Source organism: Neolamprologus brichardi, chromosome 20, assembly GCF_056152115.1.
Source record: "Neolamprologus brichardi isolate AB-2024 chromosome 20, ASM5615211v1, whole genome shotgun sequence".
NCBI classification, from domain to species: domain Eukaryota; kingdom Metazoa; phylum Chordata; class Actinopteri; order Cichliformes; family Cichlidae; genus Neolamprologus; species Neolamprologus brichardi.
In genome coordinates, this window is record NC_142123.1 from 1,396,980 (window position 1) to 1,415,039 (window position 18,060).

Genomic DNA, 18,060 nt, shown 5'->3' on the forward strand with positions numbered 1-18,060 from the left:
GTTGATCTTGGTTTCATCTCAAAAGAATGTTTTTCCAGAACTGTGCTGGCTTTTTTTGTTTGTTTGTTTGTTTTTGTTTATTTTTTAGCAAAGCCCAATCTAGCTTTCTATTCTTGGGGCTTATGAGTGGCTTGAAACTTGCAGTGAGCAATAATTGGAATATGTTTAAGTATACAGGTAAAAAGTGTCCAAATATATATATATGGACCTACCTGTACTTATGTCAGGTTAATTGGTGGATCAATGTTGGCTGCAGGCACATGTGTCTGTTTCCAGTGTTGGGGAGTAACGGAATACATGTACCGCCGTTACTCATCTTTTGTATTTTAAATACGTAAGTGTATTCCGTTACAGTTACCGTTTAAAAAGGTGGTATTTAGAATACAGTTACTTTGTTTAAATAAATGGATTACACGGCGGTACTTCCCTGTTTCATATTGTGGCGGGTCAGGACTGTTTGGGTTTTGTTTGACAGCTACGTTCTGTTGTTCCAGGCAGCGTTACGGTTGCCATGGTTACAGGGTGACGCTCTCTCTCTGCGTGTTTCCTGGGTGAGAGAGGCCTTTTTGTTGTTGTTGTGCTAAGCTAACAGGCAGAATGCTACAGGTATAGCTCTAAAGAATGTAGCATCATGGGCAGTGTAGTCCGTGCTGCAGGGAGAATGGACTGCCATACACGTTATGTGTCTGTGAGCGAGGGAGGGAGAAACAGGAAAAGTACGAGCTGTCATCGAGCAGAAACGGGAGCTGGAAGCATGTAAATATAATAATAACCACTGCAGCCAAGAAGAGAGCCTGACGAGCCCAGCTGTAAGTAAGCTATTAAGACTCGACTGTACACCGTGTTCGTGTTTTCCTCTGAAACAATAAGTTCTGTTGGAGCAGCCTTTCAACGCCTCTCTCTGTCTCTGCTAGCAAAGTTGACCCAGACAACAAAGTAAAGCTAGTTTTCAGCTACGAGCCGACACAGAACCCACCGTATTAGCCAGAGGTCCCTTTACTACGGTTCGGAGCCGCGGACCTTCAGTAACAGTAATAAATCACAGCAATAGTACATTCATGTAGTTGTAAACAGCATGATAATATATTAAGTAATCCAAAGTATTCAGAGTAACGGAATACGTTACAGAATACATTTTGGGGCATGTATTCTGTAATCTGTAATGGAATACATTTTAAAAGTAACCTTCCCAACACTGTCTGTTTCTCTCTGTTAGCCCCTCAACTTCTGCCACCAAACACAAGATTGTCTTTGCAGCTAGTGTTGAAATAAAATAATATCTGCCGAGCTATCTTATTCAACTGTACACTCTTTGAAGAGTTCCACCATTGCCTCTGTGAAAAAAACATTTAAGTTTGAAATGTTTTCTCAAAAAACCCCAGAAAGAAAAAAAGCACCACTTCATGATTCAGTTTTCAAACAGTTATTAGTATTAATATTAGTAATATTAGTAATATTATTGACACTGCACTGGTGTTTCATCAGGAACAGTGAGTGACTGTACATTATATTTTATTAATAATGAAACAGTTTACCTGAACAGGACCTGAATATGAAGGTAACAAAGAAAAGAAAAGAAGTGTCCAGATGCACAGCACAGCTTCCAGGATTGGCGAGACCTTTTAGGTAAGACAAACAAGGGAAATACCACGACTCTGCCCATTATTGTCTTTGCCAGAATCACCGGAGGTCCTGTTGGGGGAAAATGTAAAGCGAAACCGTACATACATCTGGAAGCATCTTTTGTTTAGCCTGTTTACACACTGATAACAGGGACAGTCCAGTTACTCATCACTGTTGCACGATGTTTGCGATGTTGGAAGTAGTAAAGTTTGGGAAAAGAAAAACTACGAAAATCCCAATTTAGAAGACAGGAAGGAGACTGTGCGCTCTGGAAGTGAAACCGACCCGTGAATGCATCATTGGGTGTGACAGTAACGTTTATGTTGACGACAACGTAAGTTTTACTTTCTCTAACTTAAAAAAAGATGTTTGTTGACGTATGGAACGATTAATGGTGTCAGAAGCGAATGGCACTGCTAACTTTTTGATTGATTGATGTCAACTTCTCACTAACAACCGCTAAACTGTGGTTTTAAACAGAGCAGAGGTTGTTGTATGTAGTTCAAGCCACCGATAACAGTACCTGTAAGTACCTGTTTATTATTATTGTTATTATTATTATTATTAGTAGTAGTAGTAGTAGTAGTAGTAGCATCAATACCAAATAAAACGACTCCAAAACATATGATTCAGTAAATACTACTTTGGACAAATCATGCATTCCCCCCCCCCCCCCCCCTATAGCATTATAGAAACATATACACTCAGTAGCCACTTCACTGGCTACACCTGTTCAACTGCCCATCACATGGCTGCAACTCAGTGGATTATGGCAGCAGATATTATACAGACTATCTTCAAAGCAGAAGTTCAAACTCAGCATCAGAATGAAGCTCAATTAAGTATTTTTGAATGTGGCATGGTTGTTGGTGTCAGACAGGCTGGTCTGGCTATTTCAGAAACTGCTGGTCTTCTGGGACTTTCCCACACAATCATCTCTAGGGTTTGATGGTATCGTCTGAAAAACAGAAAATATTGATGCCATAAGTCGGGGGAGAATCGACCGAATGCTTTGAGCTGATATCAGGGCAACACTAACTCAAAGAACCGCTGATTACAACCAAGGTGTGCAGAAGAGCTCCTCTGAATGCACAAGTTGATGCAGAAGCAGCAGAAGACCAGACTGGAAGCCACTCATGTGGGGTAATAAGAGAACAGTGAGGCTGAACACAAATGCACACACCAAAACTGACACTGGAAGAGTGCAAAAAATGGTGGCAGGTGTGATTTATCTCAATTTCTCATCCACATTCAATTCAATCCAACTAAATTCTGTTCAGTTTTATTTATATAGTGCAACAACAACTGTTGCTTCAAGGTAATTTTTATAGGTAAAGACTCTACAATAATAAGTTCAGATGGTAGGGTCATAAACAACATAAAAGCAAGTGGACGTGTGGCATCTGAGGAATGTTCACAGCATCTTATATCATCTGTATCACGAAGAACTGACGATGTTCTGCAAACAAAAGAGCAAGCACTTTGTACTAGCAAGGCGTAACTAATGAAGTGGCCACAGAGTATACATGCCCTGGTGAAATCTAATCATTATAATCAGGCTTTAATAAACTGGATAAATCAAAAGACTGATATATACAAATGTTTTTGTTTTTAAAAAAAGAAAAAAGATTGTTATGGTTGTTATTCTCAGGTTTGATATGAACCGAGGTTTGTTTTAGTTTGACGTGACATAACGGGATTTTCTGTGTTATACAGACACCTTGTGGTGAGTAGGGTGAGTGAAGTCCTCGCTTACACAGGAACTGAAATGTGATCTCGGTGCAAAACACCCAGCCTTACAGGAAGTCACCAGAGAGAGAAAGATTCATTCCACACTTAATAATTACTTAAAACAGATGTGCTCGTTAAGGCTGTTTTGAATATTACATATAATATAGTTACATGTGTGCTCTAAAAGGTGTTTTCAGTCAAAATGAAGCTGTTAAGAAATTTCCTTTCTTGTTTTTCAAGAGCAACTTTCAGCTGAAGACAAAAGGAAGTCACAGTTTGTGGTTAGACGCTAGTTTCATATAAGTTTAAAAAAAAAGTATAATTTAAATATCCTGCAGTTTCTGTTCATCCCCTCAAATCACGCCTCAGCTACAGTTTCCAAATGGCCTGCACCATAGTAAAATGATAACTTTGATTTTAGGAATGCATTTGTTGATGTTGGTAGTTTTTTTTTTTATTATTTCTTTTGTTTAGTTTTTTTCTGCACAATGAAATATCCCAGATACGATACACTGGCTAAGTCATCGACGACTTTAGGTCTAAAATCGTCAAATTGAGCACAATATCGAGCTTTGTCAACAGTTTAGCATCTTGCACGTTCTTTCAATTCCCTAAACCCTCCTTTTATTTCACACAAATCAGCAGTTCAACTTTGTCTGAGCAACAAACATCTGAGTGTGGTTCACCAACACATTTCCTGTTGCTTTAACAAAAAAAGGCAGTTGTCAGAGAGCGACAGGAAAGCTGCTGTCCTGAGGTGAGTTCAGAAATGAAGCTGTCACATACGCCCATTTATACTGCAACTGCACTATTTCCTTTACTGAATGTCACAGCGAAGCAGATATATGAGTCAACTGAGACACCCGGTCTCTACATGTGCTTCATGTGCAGCTCAATGGAAAATGTGGCTGTTCAAGGTCTTCAGTGTAATCTGTAAGTTTTTAAGCGTTTCTGTTCAATTCTGTAGTTTATAAAGAATATTTTCACTTACATGCAAATCTTAATGCAGCTGAACATTGTTTGGTTCTTTGACAGATATGGTTGCTGTTTGTGCTTCTCAGGAAAACGATGGTAGGGAAAAACCGTCTTTCATACCGAGAGCAGATTTTGACACATTTGAGCAGATTGAACTGTTTTAAAAGTTGAAGATGATTTTTGGGAAAAAAAAAAAAAATTAAACATTTTCATGTTGAGCAAAAACACCAGATTCAGTACTGAAGTTAACTGTTAAGATCATAAACCTTCTCTTAAACATGGGCTGGTCTGAGTCGAGCAAGAGCAATGTTTAGGAAGTAGAACTTGGGTAAATTTAACAAGAGGAACATGAAGTACTTTATTGTCATGAGTCTGAAAGTTCCTACAACTAGATACACACAACTTCTAAACTCATGTGTCCGTATTACCTCACGCCAGCCTAGTCTCAATAGTCTCCTGGCATCATGCCGTAGGTTTCCATTGACAGTATTGAGAGTGGATGTATTGTGTAATTGTTTTAGGACACAAAGGATTTTTCCTCCTTTTTCTACATGATAAGTGCTTTTAAGTCATTGTTTTATCAAACTAAAAGTTCTTAAAAGTTGTGAAAAATGTCTTCATTTCAATCATTCGTGTCTACTTAAAAAAGAATTAGGCATTGCAGTTTGAGATTGGAGCTCTGATTTAACTGTTACCAGTGTTTTTCTGAAGTCTCACCTTTACATTGTGGAAATGACTCAAACCTTGGAGGTTTTTTTTAGTCTAAACTTTGCTCTCCACATCTTTTCTCTTCTTCATCCAGCAACCACCTACAGTTCTAGAGAACGTGAATCGACAACACCTCCTCCTTTTGGTGAGATTATGACCTCAGTTTTTTTGATCATATGTACTCATCAAACGCCACTTACACTGTGCCGCTAACATGTCGGGCTCGTTTTTGGCTTTAGAGCTACTTTAACTGGCACGACGAGCATCATGCACAGACTGCACATTAGTGGGCAGCAGTACCTGCATGATGGATTTGTTTTATTTAACCACATCCGACAGGTGACGTATTTCACTGACATCTAGTCAGATCTGAATTCAGTGAACGCTTCGTTGTGTTCAAGAATACAGTGTGAGTGTTTGAGCTTTGGCATGCCGTCCTGTTGAATAGATGGGTGCAATTTATCAGTAAAGGAATGGGCAGGGCCAGCAACAATGGGCTACTTGAGTAAGCTTTTTAGGTGATGTCTGATTGATGCTGTAGAGTATCTAAAGACTTCCTACTGACCCATAAAACGCCCCATTCAACGCAACAATTCTGAGGTTATGTCATTACAGAAATCGAACCAATCAAAATGTTTTTTCCGGTCTTTAATTGTCAAGTTTTGGTAACTTTGGTTTCCTGTTCTTACCTGACAGGATTAGCATCTGGTGTTTTTGTGCTCCCATCTACTTCACTTTTACTGCGTTCTACATTCACAGATGCTTCGTTTGTGATTTATTTTTTAGATTTACTGATATTTTTATATTAAGTCAGTAGCCATCATTAGATGGGTTTTGCTCAGATTCTGGATATACGAATGGAATCGAAACATACTCCCAGTTGTTTTTCTTTTAGGAGTGTAAACCCTCATTCATTCCCATTCTTTCACTTTTTTAATTTTCAGTGCCTCCGGTACCAGATCTGGAGCGAACTTCCTCCTGGTCAGACGTCTTCTCTTCTGAGAAAGTAGTGCTAGAATGTAAAGCCACTAGCAGCTCGGAGCTGAGCTTTACATGGAAGAAAAATGGAAGCCCTCTAGATCCAAATTTGTCTCCGTCCCCAGATAAGCTTACAATCACAGCAACATCAACACAAGATTCTGGAAGTTACACCTGTGTAGTTGAGGGCAAAAAGAAGCCCAGTCAAACTAAGGAAAGTGGACCTGTCGAAATTAAAGTTTATGGTAAGGTTCGTTGCAATATTTGTGCGGTATTTATAGAGAGAGTGTAGACTGCTGAAGCATACCCTTGTCTTTCTGTGTCCTGAGCAGCAAGCACACCCAAGCCCACACTTACACGAGATTCAGACTTTGGCGAGATGTTCCCCGGTGAAGCCATCACTTTCAACTGCAACGTTGATGTGTCGTCTGGATGGGAGTACCTGTGGTACAATGATGAAAACCAGATTTCAGGAGTTAATACTAAGTCGTATACCATAAATTCTGTAACGACTCAAAACAGTGGACAGTATTATTGCAAAGGCAAAAGAGATCAGTTTCTTACAGACCAAAGTGAGAGCACAACTCTTAACGTTACTGGTAAGTATCCACTGCGCCACATAAACTACATCATTCATGTTTATTTACATGAGGCTGTGTGTAACCTTTGGATGCATGTATAGTACTCGGATGATGTACATAGCAATTTGGTTTTCTTACTGATACTCTTTTAACCTGCAGTTAATTTATTATTTTTAAAGTTCTCTTTTGACTTTTTCTGTGTTACAGACCCACCAACACCAGCTCTGCAGCTTCAGACTGCCTGGGAAAATGTGTTTGAAGATGAGGCGGTGGAATTTCACTGTCACGTTGTCGGCAGCAGCCCTGGCTGGACGTTTACATGGCACAGAAATAATCAGCAGCTCCAAAATAACTCAGTTGAGATCATTAATGGAGACGGATCATCATTAAAAATCACCTCGGTCCGTCAGATACATAAAGGATCATATTCCTGCAAAGCTCACCTTACATCTAGGGGAGTGAACTCTGGATTCAGCAACGAGGTTATGATCCAAGTTAGGGGTGAGTTTACTTGCATGTGCATGGTATTACTTTAACTTGCATTAACAGTTTAAGAAATAACAAAGTGATAAGAGTATGACAGACTGATAGGGTGATTCTGTCACTGTGGACAGAGCCAAGCAGTCTGTTTTGGCCCTTTGCGGTGCTTCATATATACCTCACTGACAAACATGAGATTCTTATCAGTTTTCTCAAACCTCACCACGACAATAGGTGAAAACAAGTAAAATTATTGTTGTAAATAAACAGTTGGGTTGCTGATCTTGTGTTATAAGCAGGTCATATTTTGCGTTGTCCATACTGTTATTAAAACCTCAAAACTTCTTTATACTCCGTGAAACAGCATTTTGAGAGCATCTTCCTTCCGTTATTTTCTGCATCGTCTGTCGAAACAGGATGTTGTGGTGTAGCATAAAGCACAGAGGGATGCCTCAAAAGCCGTCAGGGTGTTAGAACATAGGTGGAGCTGTCAGGGAAAGATCATTTGTGTAAAAGGACACATCCTGTTTTACACACTAAATAATAGAAATCATTGCTAGCTGCAACTGTAAAAGCATGTTATGTTAAATGGTTAATGCGTCTGCTTTCGTCATGTGTTCCCCACCGAGAGTGTGAAGTTCAAGTGTGGGATGGGGCAGGGCGCCTGTAACTGGATATATACATGGTAGAGAGATGGGACGCAGGTCCACGCTGATGGTACTGTGTCTTTAGATGTGGATGGAGCTGGTCTTTCCATCAGCTCTGCTTCAGCTGGTCATATAGGGAAATATAAGTGTAGTGGAAAAATCCAGAACAGGGCTGTCACCAGCCAAACCAGGCTACGTCCACACGTACTCGGGTATTTTTGAAAACGCAGATTTTTCTATGCGTTTGCACCTTTTGTCCACACGTAAACGGCGTTTTCGGTCACTGAAAACGGAGATTTCTAAAAACTCTGGCCAGGGTGGATATTTTCTAAAACTCCGTTTTTGCATTTACTGTGGACGAGAAAACGCAGCGTCAAAGGTGTGCGCATTTTTCGACATCACAGTGTGCGCCACGTTATTGTTTCGGTGAAATGAATTTCTACAATACTGTTACTTTTAATTTTACTCTCTGCAGTGTTTAAATGCTTACATATACACACACAGTTACTGTCCCTCCACACTCCACTCGGTTCTGCTTCTCTGCCCCAGCCAGTGTTGCCAACTCCTCAGTAAGGAAAATCGCTATTGGCTGTCCTAAAAGTCGCTAGAAGTCGCTAAATGACGTCATCATCTAATTTGCATAATTGGTCATGCTAATATAATTGTAACCTACGCTGTTGGAGAGAGAAGTAACATCATGGAAGAGACATAAAGTGAGCAAAAAACGTCCTAAATGCATTTAGAATTTATTTAGAACTACAAATTAAATTTCTTTTAGCAATTATTGTTTTTTAATGTCACAATTCCAACCCTGCTCCTTTATCCGGGCTTCGACCGGCAAAAGTGACCCGAAATAGGCACTCTGGTGGAGTTACTTTGTGTGTGTGTGTGTTTATAAGTAGTTTTAAACCTTGTGATCCACAAAACAACATAACAGTAAAAGAAGAACTGACTGTGTTACAGTCAGTGCGGGAGCAGCGGCTTCGCTCATGCGCGGTTCATTTGCAGTTTGGAAGCATATGTGTGAACGTCTCCTGCAGCTGGGGGAGGACTATCCTCCGCCCGTGAGCGCTTTAGCACGGGTGAGGTGCCCACGGCAGCACCGCTGCTTGTTGAGAGTAAGAGCAACACGCCCTTTCATGTCAAAAAGTCGTCATAAATAAGTCTCCAATAACACCAGAAAAAGTCGCCAGATTTGTCGCTAGTCGCTTTTTAGAAAAAAAGTCGCTAAGGGGGTCTGAAAACTCGCTAAATATAGCGACAAAGTCGCTAAGTTGGCAACACTGGCCCCAGCTTTGTTTACTATTTCCCGCCGAGGCTTCTAGACTTCTGATTGGCCAACATTTCTACACAGTTAGGAATATAGCGCCACCTGCTGCTTTGGCATGTTCCTAGCAGCGTTTTCCTTCCTTTCTGCCTTTACGTGTGGACGGGATTATTTTTTAAAACGAAAACGGAAAATCTCCGTTTTCAAAAATACCCGTGTACATGTGGACGTAGCCCCAGTTCTGAAGTTTCTCTCACAGTGTGTGGTGAGTTTTAGAAATTTACATAACATCACAAACGCTTTTGTGTATTTTTACAAAGGAATTTTTCAAGTTCAGGTATAAAACATATTAAATATTATATTAAAATACAAGTATTTGTTTGAGGCACGTCACTAGCTACACACTAGCTCCCACGTAATTTTTGACTGTCATGTTCATATCCCCTCAGCTGAGAAACCCACTCTCACACTGACACGAGATCCAGACTACAATGTGATGTTTGCTGGAGAAGCGGTCACCTTCAGCTGTGCCATCAGTGTCCAGTCTGAATGGACGTACCTGTGGTACAAAGATGGCAGTAAGGTTACTGGATCATCAGACAAACTTAAAGTTCAAATTAATGGAGCAGCAGATGGGGGATCGTATACATGCAAAGCAACAAGAGGTCAAAATCAAAATCCATTCAACACTGATTTAAGTGGAGCTAAACAACTTAAAGTACAAGGTAAGTTTCTATTGACTCTTCTTCAGAATATTTATTTGTAGTCTAGCAGGTTTGTTCCTGCTTTCATTTATAAAAACTGTTCTGAAGTTTCTCTCACAGTGTGGTGAGTGTTAGAAATTTACACAACATCACAAACGCTTTTTTGTATTTTTACAAGGGAATTTTTTCAAGTTCAGGTATAAAACATATTAAATATTATATTAAAATAGTAATAGTATTTGTTTGAGGCACGTCACAATGTCCACTTTAAATACTGCATATTTTTGATTGTGATGTTCATATCCCCTCAGCTGAGAAACCCACTCTCACACTGACACGAGATCCAGACTACAATGTGATGTTTGCTGGAGAAGCGGTCACCTTCAGCTGTGCCATCAGTGTCCAGTCTGAATGGACGTACCTGTGGTACAAAGATGGCAGTAAGGTTACTGGATCAACAGACAAACTTGTAGTTCAAATTAGTGGAGCAACAGATGTGGGATCGTATACATGCAAAGCAACAAGAGGTCAAAATCCAGCCTTCATCACTGATTCAAGTGGAGTTAAACAACTTAAAGTACAAGGTAAGTTTCTATTGACTCTTCTTCAGAATATTTGTTTGTAGTCTAGCAGGTTTGTTCCTGCTTTCATTTCAGAACCTTTTTCATGAACACTTCAGTCGCTTCTGTCTAAAGATAAACACAAACACTGCTTCTTCTTTGTCTGTTCAGACAACAAGCCTAAGCCTACAATAACTCAACAGCCAGATGCTAAAAAGCTTTACGTTGGAGAAAACGTGTCCTTTGAATGCAAAGTTGAAAACTCAGATGGATGGAGCTATGACTGGTACAAAGATGAAGCATCAATTCGCAACAACAGCAACAGTTTAAAAATGGAAGGACTCGGTTTGTTAAACAGGGGAGTTTATAAGTGCAAGGCCAGAAGAGAGAGAACAGGATTCAACACAGAATTCAGTGACCAGCGGACCTTACAGATCTCTGGTGAGCTAAAGAAAGACACTTTGAAATCATGTGATTTGAGATACTTTGGTGAGAATCAAAACAGAAAATCTCTAATGATTTGTAAAATGATTAACAAGTCTCTTATATTTTATTTTTTAGAAATTCCTGTTCCAACTTTGAAGCTAGTAACCAAATGGCCAAATGTGTTCCCCACTGAGAGTGTGAATATGAGCTGTGAGATGCAGACGGACAGCGCTGACTGGACATACGCGTTTTACAGAGATGGCACTAAGGTCCAGCATTATAATTCAGATAAGGGCAGAAATCTTTCCATCACCTCTGCTTCAACCTCAGACGGGGGAAGCTACAGCTGCTCAGGAAAACTGAAGAGCAGGGACGTCTACAGCACCAACAGTTCTCCACTAAAACTTCACGTCTATGGTGAGATTTGTTTTCTTCTTCTGCTTTTTGACACGATTCTTCATTAAAACTTGTCTTTTTCAGTTTTGCTGTTTTATCTGTAATTTTAAAGTAAAGGTTTAAAATGTTGCGAATGTCAGGCTGTTTACTCTCCTGCTAACAGTCAGAGAATGACGGTGATAACTCATTTACAAATGTGCAATGTATGTTTATATAAACTCTTCTTCAGAATATTTATTTGTAGTCTAGCAGGTTTGTTTCTGCTTTCATTTATAAAAACTGTTCTGAAGTTTCTCTCACAGTGTGGTGAGTGTTAGAAATTTACACAACATCACAAACGCTTTTGTGTATTTTTACAAGGGAATTTTTTTCAAGTTCAGGTATAAAACATATTAAATATTATATTAAAATAGTAATAGTATTTGTTTGAGGCACGTCACAATGTCCACATTAAATACTGCATATTTTTGATTGTGATGTTCATATCCCCTCAGCTGAGAAACCCACTCTCACACTGACACGAGATCCAAACTACAATGTGATGTTTGCTGGAGAAGCGGTCACCTTCAGCTGTGCCATCAGTGTCCAGTCTGAATGGACGTACCTGTGGTACAAAGATGGCAGTAAGGTTACTGGATCATCCGACAAACTTAAAGTTCAAATTAATGGAGCAGCAGATGGGGGATCGTATACATGCAAAGCAACAAGAGGTCAAAATCAAAATCCATTCAACACTGATTTAAGTGGAGCTAAACAACTTAAAGTACAAGGTAAGTTTCTATTGACTCTTCTTCAGAATATTTATTTGTAGTCTAGCAGGTTTGTTCCTGCTTTCATTTATAAAAACTGTTCTGAAGTTTCTCTCACAGTGTGGTGAGTGTTAGAAATTTACACAACATCACAAACGCTTTTGTGTATTTTTACAAGGGAATTTTTTCAAGTTCAGGTATAAAACATATTAAATATTATATTAAAATAGTAATAGTATTTGTTTGAGGCACGTCACAATGTCCACTTTAAATACTGCATATTTTTGATTGTGATGTTCATATCCCCTCAGCTGAGAAACCCACTCTCACACTGACACGAGATCCAGACTACGATGTGATGTTTGCTGGAGAAGCGGTCACCTTCAGCTGTGCCATCAGTGTCCAGTCTGAATGGACGTACCTGTGGTACAAAGATGGCAGTAAGGTTACTGGATCATCAGACAAACTTGTAGTTCAAATTAGTGGAGCAACAGATGTGGGATCGTATACATGCAAAGCAACAAGAGGTCAAAATCCAGCCTTCATCACTGATTCAAGTGGAGCTAAACAACTTAAAGTGCAAGGTAAGTTTCTATTGACTCTTCTTCAGAATATTTGTTTGTAGTCTAGCAGGTTAAGGAAAACTTGTCTTTTTCAGTTTTGCTGTTTTATCTGTAATTTTAAAGTAAAGGTTTAAAAGAGTGCAAATGTAAAGCTGTTTACTCTCCTGCTAACAGTCAGACTATGAGAGTGTTGACCTGTTTACAAATGCAATGTTCAGTATGAGCTCACACCAGAGGGGGAAGGTTGGCTTGAAAATTAGAGAAGCCATAAAAACACAAACACCCATGTTAACCTCATTCAGTGCAAAGCTGATAAAGTCTTCAGGAAGTCAGCGGTTAATTCACATGAAGTCCTATAAAGTCATTATTATATTTACACTTTAAAAAAATACATTAACATGTTGTTGTGTTTACTGTAGCATCACAGGGATGCAGCAGCACCATTGTGTAACTCTGTAACTACCTCAAATAAAATAGTTTTTTCATCCTGGCAGAGAAATGTTCTCGTTATGAAAAAAAATATTTAAAGCAGTGCAGACTAGTTAATGGTCGTCTTACCTTTAGATCAGGCTACGCCGTCTGACTTGTATTTCAGTGCTATTGTACAACTCTTATTGTTGATTCTTATCAACCCTCAGATGCAAAACCGACGGTCACACTGGAGCAGAATCCAGCACATAATTTGATGCACTCTGAGGACTCAGTGTCCTTTAACTGTCACGTTAATGTTTCCTCTGGATGGACGTATCAGTGGTACAAAGATGGAAAAAAGTTAGACTTATCTGGAAACAATTACAACATCACTTCTGTGACAACAAAAGACTCTGGTTTATATAAATGCACAGTTAGCAGAGGAAAGGTCTTCAGTTCAGACAGTAAAACAGTAGAGCTCAAAGTTGAAGGTACGTTTTTTGATTTCCTCCTTTCATTCTCCTGGTTTTGAATGTTTGTTATTCACTTCTTTGTTGCGTTTCTTACAGAGCGCCCAAAGGCTTCTATAGTCCTGCTAACGGGCTGGTCAGACGTCTTCTCCACTGATAGCTTGATTCTATTATGTGAAGTAAAGGAGAGCACGCACAACTGGACGAGTTACACATGGTAATATAACAATGTCCATAATTATTAGTGCCCTGTGTAGATTCTGCTCTTTAGGGTAATTCAGCAGTAATGCAGATGTTCAATAAACTGAATTTTAATAGGTTCAAAGAGGGGAAACGAACCGATTCATTCTCTGAGAAACATACAGTGACTCCCAGCAATGACCCCGACCAGAGCACTTACACCTGCTGTGCACATGCTGATGAGAGACCCTTATACTCAAAATCCAGTGACTCTTTCAAGACCAAGAACCTTCGTAAGTATAACTGAGCTCTGCTAGTTATGAATCTTCTCTCAAAATAATATTCTGTCATTAATCTTATGCTTTGTTTTGTTTTAATGTTTAGTGTTAAAGAGGAGGGTGCTTCTTTCCATCTCTGGCTGCATCGTCTTCGGCATCGCCGCGGTCTTGATAGGATGCGTGGCCCTGAGAGTCTTCCGCAAATCGAGTATGCTTTCTTATCTTTTTGACTGTGCAAATTCTACAACTCTGTAAGAACCAACGTCAGAACTTTTAGAATGAATGAAAGTGGGCAAACTGAAGTGTCTGTTAGAGTGAAATAAAACCTTTAGAAAAACGATTTGCACCTAAGTTTGCAGCTGCATTTGGTTGGTGCACAAATGTTTATCTATTCAGCCTGCACTTTCACCCTCTCACTGCTCTCAAAGTGTCTTTCTTGGGTGTAGCAGGCATCTCTTCCACTCGACACTATTAAACAGACTAAGTACCAGTAAGTTAGTGAATCATTTTGTAGCTAAAGATAAACGATTATCTTAAAGGGTTAATGGAATCCAAAGTTAGCACAGTAATAATGTCAAAATGTCAAAATCAATACAAGTATCACAATGACTTGAGCTGTTAATTTTCACACAGATGGTCGTGATGACAAAATGGAAGAGGTCAACCTGTTTCCGACAATGGCCGAGCTAAAGATAACTGGTAAGTTAACACCATGTCAGTGACGAGGTTTTGGTCGCCCTTTCCAAGTATGCTGTAGATAGAGCCCACCACAAAAAACAAAAAAAAGAAAGGCTGGGAAACTACCGACTTGCACATAAAAGTTTAGGTGTGACTTCCTGTATTTAACTTCTTTATTTGTCTTACTGCAGATGTACCGTGTCCACTGGTTGAGTACATCACTGACGCCTCTCTGAATGCACCAGCTAAAGGTAAAAATAAATAAATCTCGTAATGAATAAGCAAATAAGTCCTTTTTCGAAGAAGTCATTATCATGATTGATTCATCTGCTGCTTTTGTAACTATGTAATATGAGGAAACTGAGAATACATCACTTCCTTGGGAGAAACAAAATACTTCCTTTAAATGTCATATTTTGCAGTAAGTCTGAAACTGAAAAGTAAGAAAATCGCTGTAAGCAGAGAAGATTTGATTGATATACTTAAATAAGCGCTCAGCTGTCGTAAAAGATGCTGATTCTTTTCTTTCTTAATCCGCCTGAACAGAAGAAGAGGAGGAGAATGGCACAGTCTGCAGTGAAACAACACCCTTACCAATAACCAAGCAGGAGGACCAAGGTAATAGTTTAAATCACAAATGCACTTTCCTAATGCGCTTATTTTTTTATTCTACGGTGATGATGATGATGATCCTGTGTCAGCGTTTCTAAAACATAAAACACAATTTCTCTGTTTTTCCACAAACCTTGTCTTTAGCTGCAACGACTGACAACCAGGAAACAACAGAAACCAACGGTGGGCTGAGTTCTTTTCTAAAATGAGCCAATGAAGAAGTCTTTGCATCAACAACAGGCCTATCAATGAGTCAGCAGACTTACGTCAGCTCTGTGAGGCTTTAATGGTCAGTGCGCACCAGAAAACAACATCTTTGTGCGATCTAGTGATGTGGCAGTTACAGCACATCTGACACTCAGCTGATGATCATTGCGATTGATGTAAAAGTTTCGTTTTAGACGTACTCTGTCACGACCCGACAGCTGGAAACTCTTCAGGGCGAGATTTTAAAAAACCAGCTACTGAAAAAAATAAACATATCATAAAATATGCATGAACAGATATTTTATACACACATTACCAAAAAGCACAAAACTGTTGAGGATTTATGCATCGTTTAATTCACATTGTTTGAATGAATTTGGTTTTTAAGGCACTGTTAAATAGAAAAAACATTATTTATGAGCTGAACATCATTTATAATCACTGTTCATGTTGAGTTGCTGTATATATTTTACATGTACGATGACGTGGAGGAGAATTTATTCGTTGTTCTTCAGTTAGATCTTCAGTTCTCTGAACAAGCAGCAGATGTCAGCAGATGTAACACAGGCTGTGTTGTTCTCCGAACTTTATTTTTACCGTAACGATGAATGTCACTTTTGTTCTTTGCTTCTTGCTTCGTTTTCTAACCACCTGGATGTTGATTAGTTGATGTATTTATGTAAAAATTCAAGCATTTTAAGTTTCCACATGAATTGTGTTAATAAAAAGTATAAAATGTTGCCAAGAGTGCATAAACTAACAACATTCTGCACCATGTGACTGCAAGAAACACACATTCAGCCAGTGGGAATTTCACAAGTAGTGCGATTTGTGGATCAGTCGGTGGGGAGGCCCCGTGCATCTGTAACAGTGACAAGAAAGAGGACAGAATCCACCAAGTTACCATCTATAAATAAACCTGTGACGACCAAAAACAGCATGGTGGCTCACACACACACACACTGACTCACATCTACTTGAGCATATCTGCCAGTTTTTCCATATAGTAGTTGTAGTTCTCCTGACAATCCTCCCAGGGCGTAAAGCTCTCATCCTCCTTCTCCACGTACGTTTCCCACACAAGCAGGAAGTCGGACGGCTTCATCATTCGCAGTTTGCAGCCGGCTCTCACCAGACCCTTAAGCCCTTCAACTATCTCTGGCTCCTCCCACTCGAAGAGACGGGAACAGAATATACAAAGACGCAGCTTTTTGCGTTGCTGGAGGATGCTGGCCAACTTGGCTGCACAGGCCACACAGGGACTAGATGATACATACCATGTGACATCACACTCTAGAGAGGCGTTAGGGAGCACCTGCAGATGTGGGAGTCGAGGTTTGAGTTTGTATTATGACGTTAGAAATGAGAAAACCTAGAGTTCACATTTGGGCACAACGCCATTACCTGTTCAAAGAAGGCCACCTCAGCATGAGCGGTGGCATGCTCGTCCTCCATGTAACCTTTCAGAGGCTCTGCGCTGCCTCCTGCTGTATCCACTCTGAAACACAGGAGGGTTTTGTTCCTCCCTGATGAGTACTCCACATTCCTGAACTGAAACTTGAAGTAGAATGGGCTCATCTGTTCCCTGGTAGAGTAAAAGTGTGAGTTTTAACAAAGACGCTCTTTTGCCTTGTGAGTGAATCTAAAAGGAAGTGGTTTACTGGCAGAAACTGCTCTCATCATTAGGGTCAAAAGGTTTGTCCCTGTCGTCTCTCACTGTGGTTCATGACAGTGCAATGTGAGAAAAAGTGACATAAATGACTTTAAAGGTGGGCAGACGTTCACTTGCTTGCCTAAGCATGGGTTGCTCATTTTGTGATGATCCAAACTAAAGTAATAAATAAAATAAAAAATAAAGAGTCAACAACTGAACGTTATGGCCTAAAGAACCTATACCAGCCAACTCCATCTGCCCGGACTTAATAATCTACTGTTAAGCTGCACAAGGAGAGCCAGGTGGATCACACAAAATAGATCTCATGTAATGTTGACAGCACATAGTCATAGGACAGATACGGGAAACAGATGCTAGGCAGGGGATATATCTGGGTTCAGTGTTCACTTCGTGACTCATCCCTATTCTTACCACTATGTTAATAACAGCATGTGCAGGTCACTAGTTTCCTGTCTCATTGAAATCAAGTAAAGAACATGCATTTGAACAATATGACTTATACATCTATAAGATAAAACATGCTTGTGTTAGAGACTAAAGCAGGTTAGTGGGACACACTGTTTATGGCACACGCAGTAACTTTTACCCACCCTGTGACGATCTCAAACGGAGGCAGTTCTATAGGCTGAAACTCCCCATTTTCATCACTGTTTTTTGCGTCTGCGCCTGCTGCCTCCTCACTTTCCCCATTCCTCTTCTCTTCATCTTTCTTTGGCTGCTCGGGGGCCTTCTCTGGTTTCTTCTGGGGTTTTTCTGGCTTTTTTGCCATATTCTCGTTCACCTTTTCCTTTTCTTTGTCCTTCTCACTATTCGTTTTGCTTTCCGCCTTCTTTTCTTTCCTCTTGACGCTGGACCGGCTGTTTCTGTCCGCCATGATTCTGTGCAAGTAGGTGACGGTGTCAGATGAAGAGCAGGGGTGAAAAGGAGAGAGAGACAGATGGGGAGGGGTGGAGGGTATAAGTGGAGTCATGACCCTAGTGCATTACAGAAATAGCACCTATTGTGTGCTAAGGTTGGAGTCAAAACATGTGCATATCTGACCAGGGTAGGGGGTCGGTGGCTCCGTTGACTAAGTCCCCTGCCTACAGCGGCCTGGCTATTAAAAGGCCAAATGACAAACATGACCGACTGCCAGTGTGTGCGTATGGTGAAAGGGACAAG

General features: G+C 40.0%; 2 protein-coding genes across 4 annotated transcripts; one reads left to right on the forward strand and one right to left on the reverse strand.

Annotated features, from left to right (window-relative positions):
- Positions 1–1,534: 1,534 nt before the first annotated feature.
- On the forward strand, positions 1,535–15,964 carry LOC102786330 (obscurin). Of its 3 annotated transcripts, XM_087834403.1 has the most exons (21): positions 1,535–1,626; positions 3,997–4,287; positions 4,390–4,425; positions 5,132–5,182; positions 5,982–6,260; positions 6,348–6,614; positions 6,804–7,097; positions 9,440–9,715; positions 10,006–10,278; positions 10,426–10,695; positions 10,816–11,097; positions 11,571–11,846; positions 12,137–12,409; positions 13,027–13,290; positions 13,369–13,486; positions 13,588–13,742; positions 13,834–13,935; positions 14,361–14,426; positions 14,597–14,656; positions 14,952–15,023; positions 15,162–15,964. In XM_087834403.1, exons 2-21 carry the CDS (start codon positions 4,179–4,181, stop codon positions 15,224–15,226), a joined length of 3,588 nt encoding a protein of 1,195 aa, XP_087690529.1. In that variant the 5' UTR covers positions 1,535–1,626; positions 3,997–4,178; the 3' UTR covers positions 15,227–15,964. The 3 variants fall into 3 exon arrangements, with proteins under 3 accessions (XP_087690529.1, XP_087690528.1, XP_087690530.1); XM_087834402.1 differs by lacking the exon at positions 1,535–1,626 and having other exon boundaries at positions 2,977–4,287; XM_087834404.1 differs by lacking the exons at positions 1,535–1,626; positions 10,006–10,278 and having other exon boundaries at positions 2,977–4,287.
- Positions 15,558–17,884, reverse strand: apobec2b (apolipoprotein B mRNA editing enzyme catalytic subunit 2b). The gene is made up of 4 exons (XM_006785688.3): positions 17,490–17,884; positions 16,629–16,809; positions 16,196–16,539; positions 15,558–16,086 (listed from the first exon to the last, which is right to left on the reverse strand). The coding sequence occupies exons 1-3, from the start codon at positions 17,867–17,869 to the stop codon at positions 16,198–16,200; spliced, it is 903 nt and encodes a 300-aa protein (XP_006785751.3). The 5' UTR covers positions 17,870–17,884; the 3' UTR covers positions 15,558–16,086; positions 16,196–16,197.
- Between the last annotated feature and the right edge of the window lie 176 nt (positions 17,885–18,060).

Bases quoted from the DNA above. Each gene is read 5' to 3' on its own strand.
- apobec2b (XM_006785688.3), bottom strand. From the start codon at position 17,869: ATGACTCCACTTATACCCTCCACCCCTCCCCATCTGTCTCTCTCTCCT. The intron at 16,810-17,489 runs GTGGGTAAAAGT...TTACTCTACCAG, and splicing joins CCGTTTGAGATCGTCACAGG to GGAACAGATGAGCCCATTCT. The intron at 16,540-16,628 runs GTAATGGCGTTG...CCACATCTGCAG, and splicing joins AGGTGGCCTTCTTTGAACAG to GTGCTCCCTAACGCCTCTCT.
- LOC102786330 (XM_087834403.1), top strand. From the start codon at position 4,179: ATGTCACAGCGAAGCAGATATATGAGTCAACTGAGACACCCGGTCTCT. The intron at 7,098-9,439 runs GTGAGTTTACTT...ATATCCCCTCAG, and splicing joins GGTTATGATCCAAGTTAGGG to CTGAGAAACCCACTCTCACA. The intron at 10,696-10,815 runs GTGAGCTAAAGA...TTTATTTTTTAG, and splicing joins GCGGACCTTACAGATCTCTG to AAATTCCTGTTCCAACTTTG.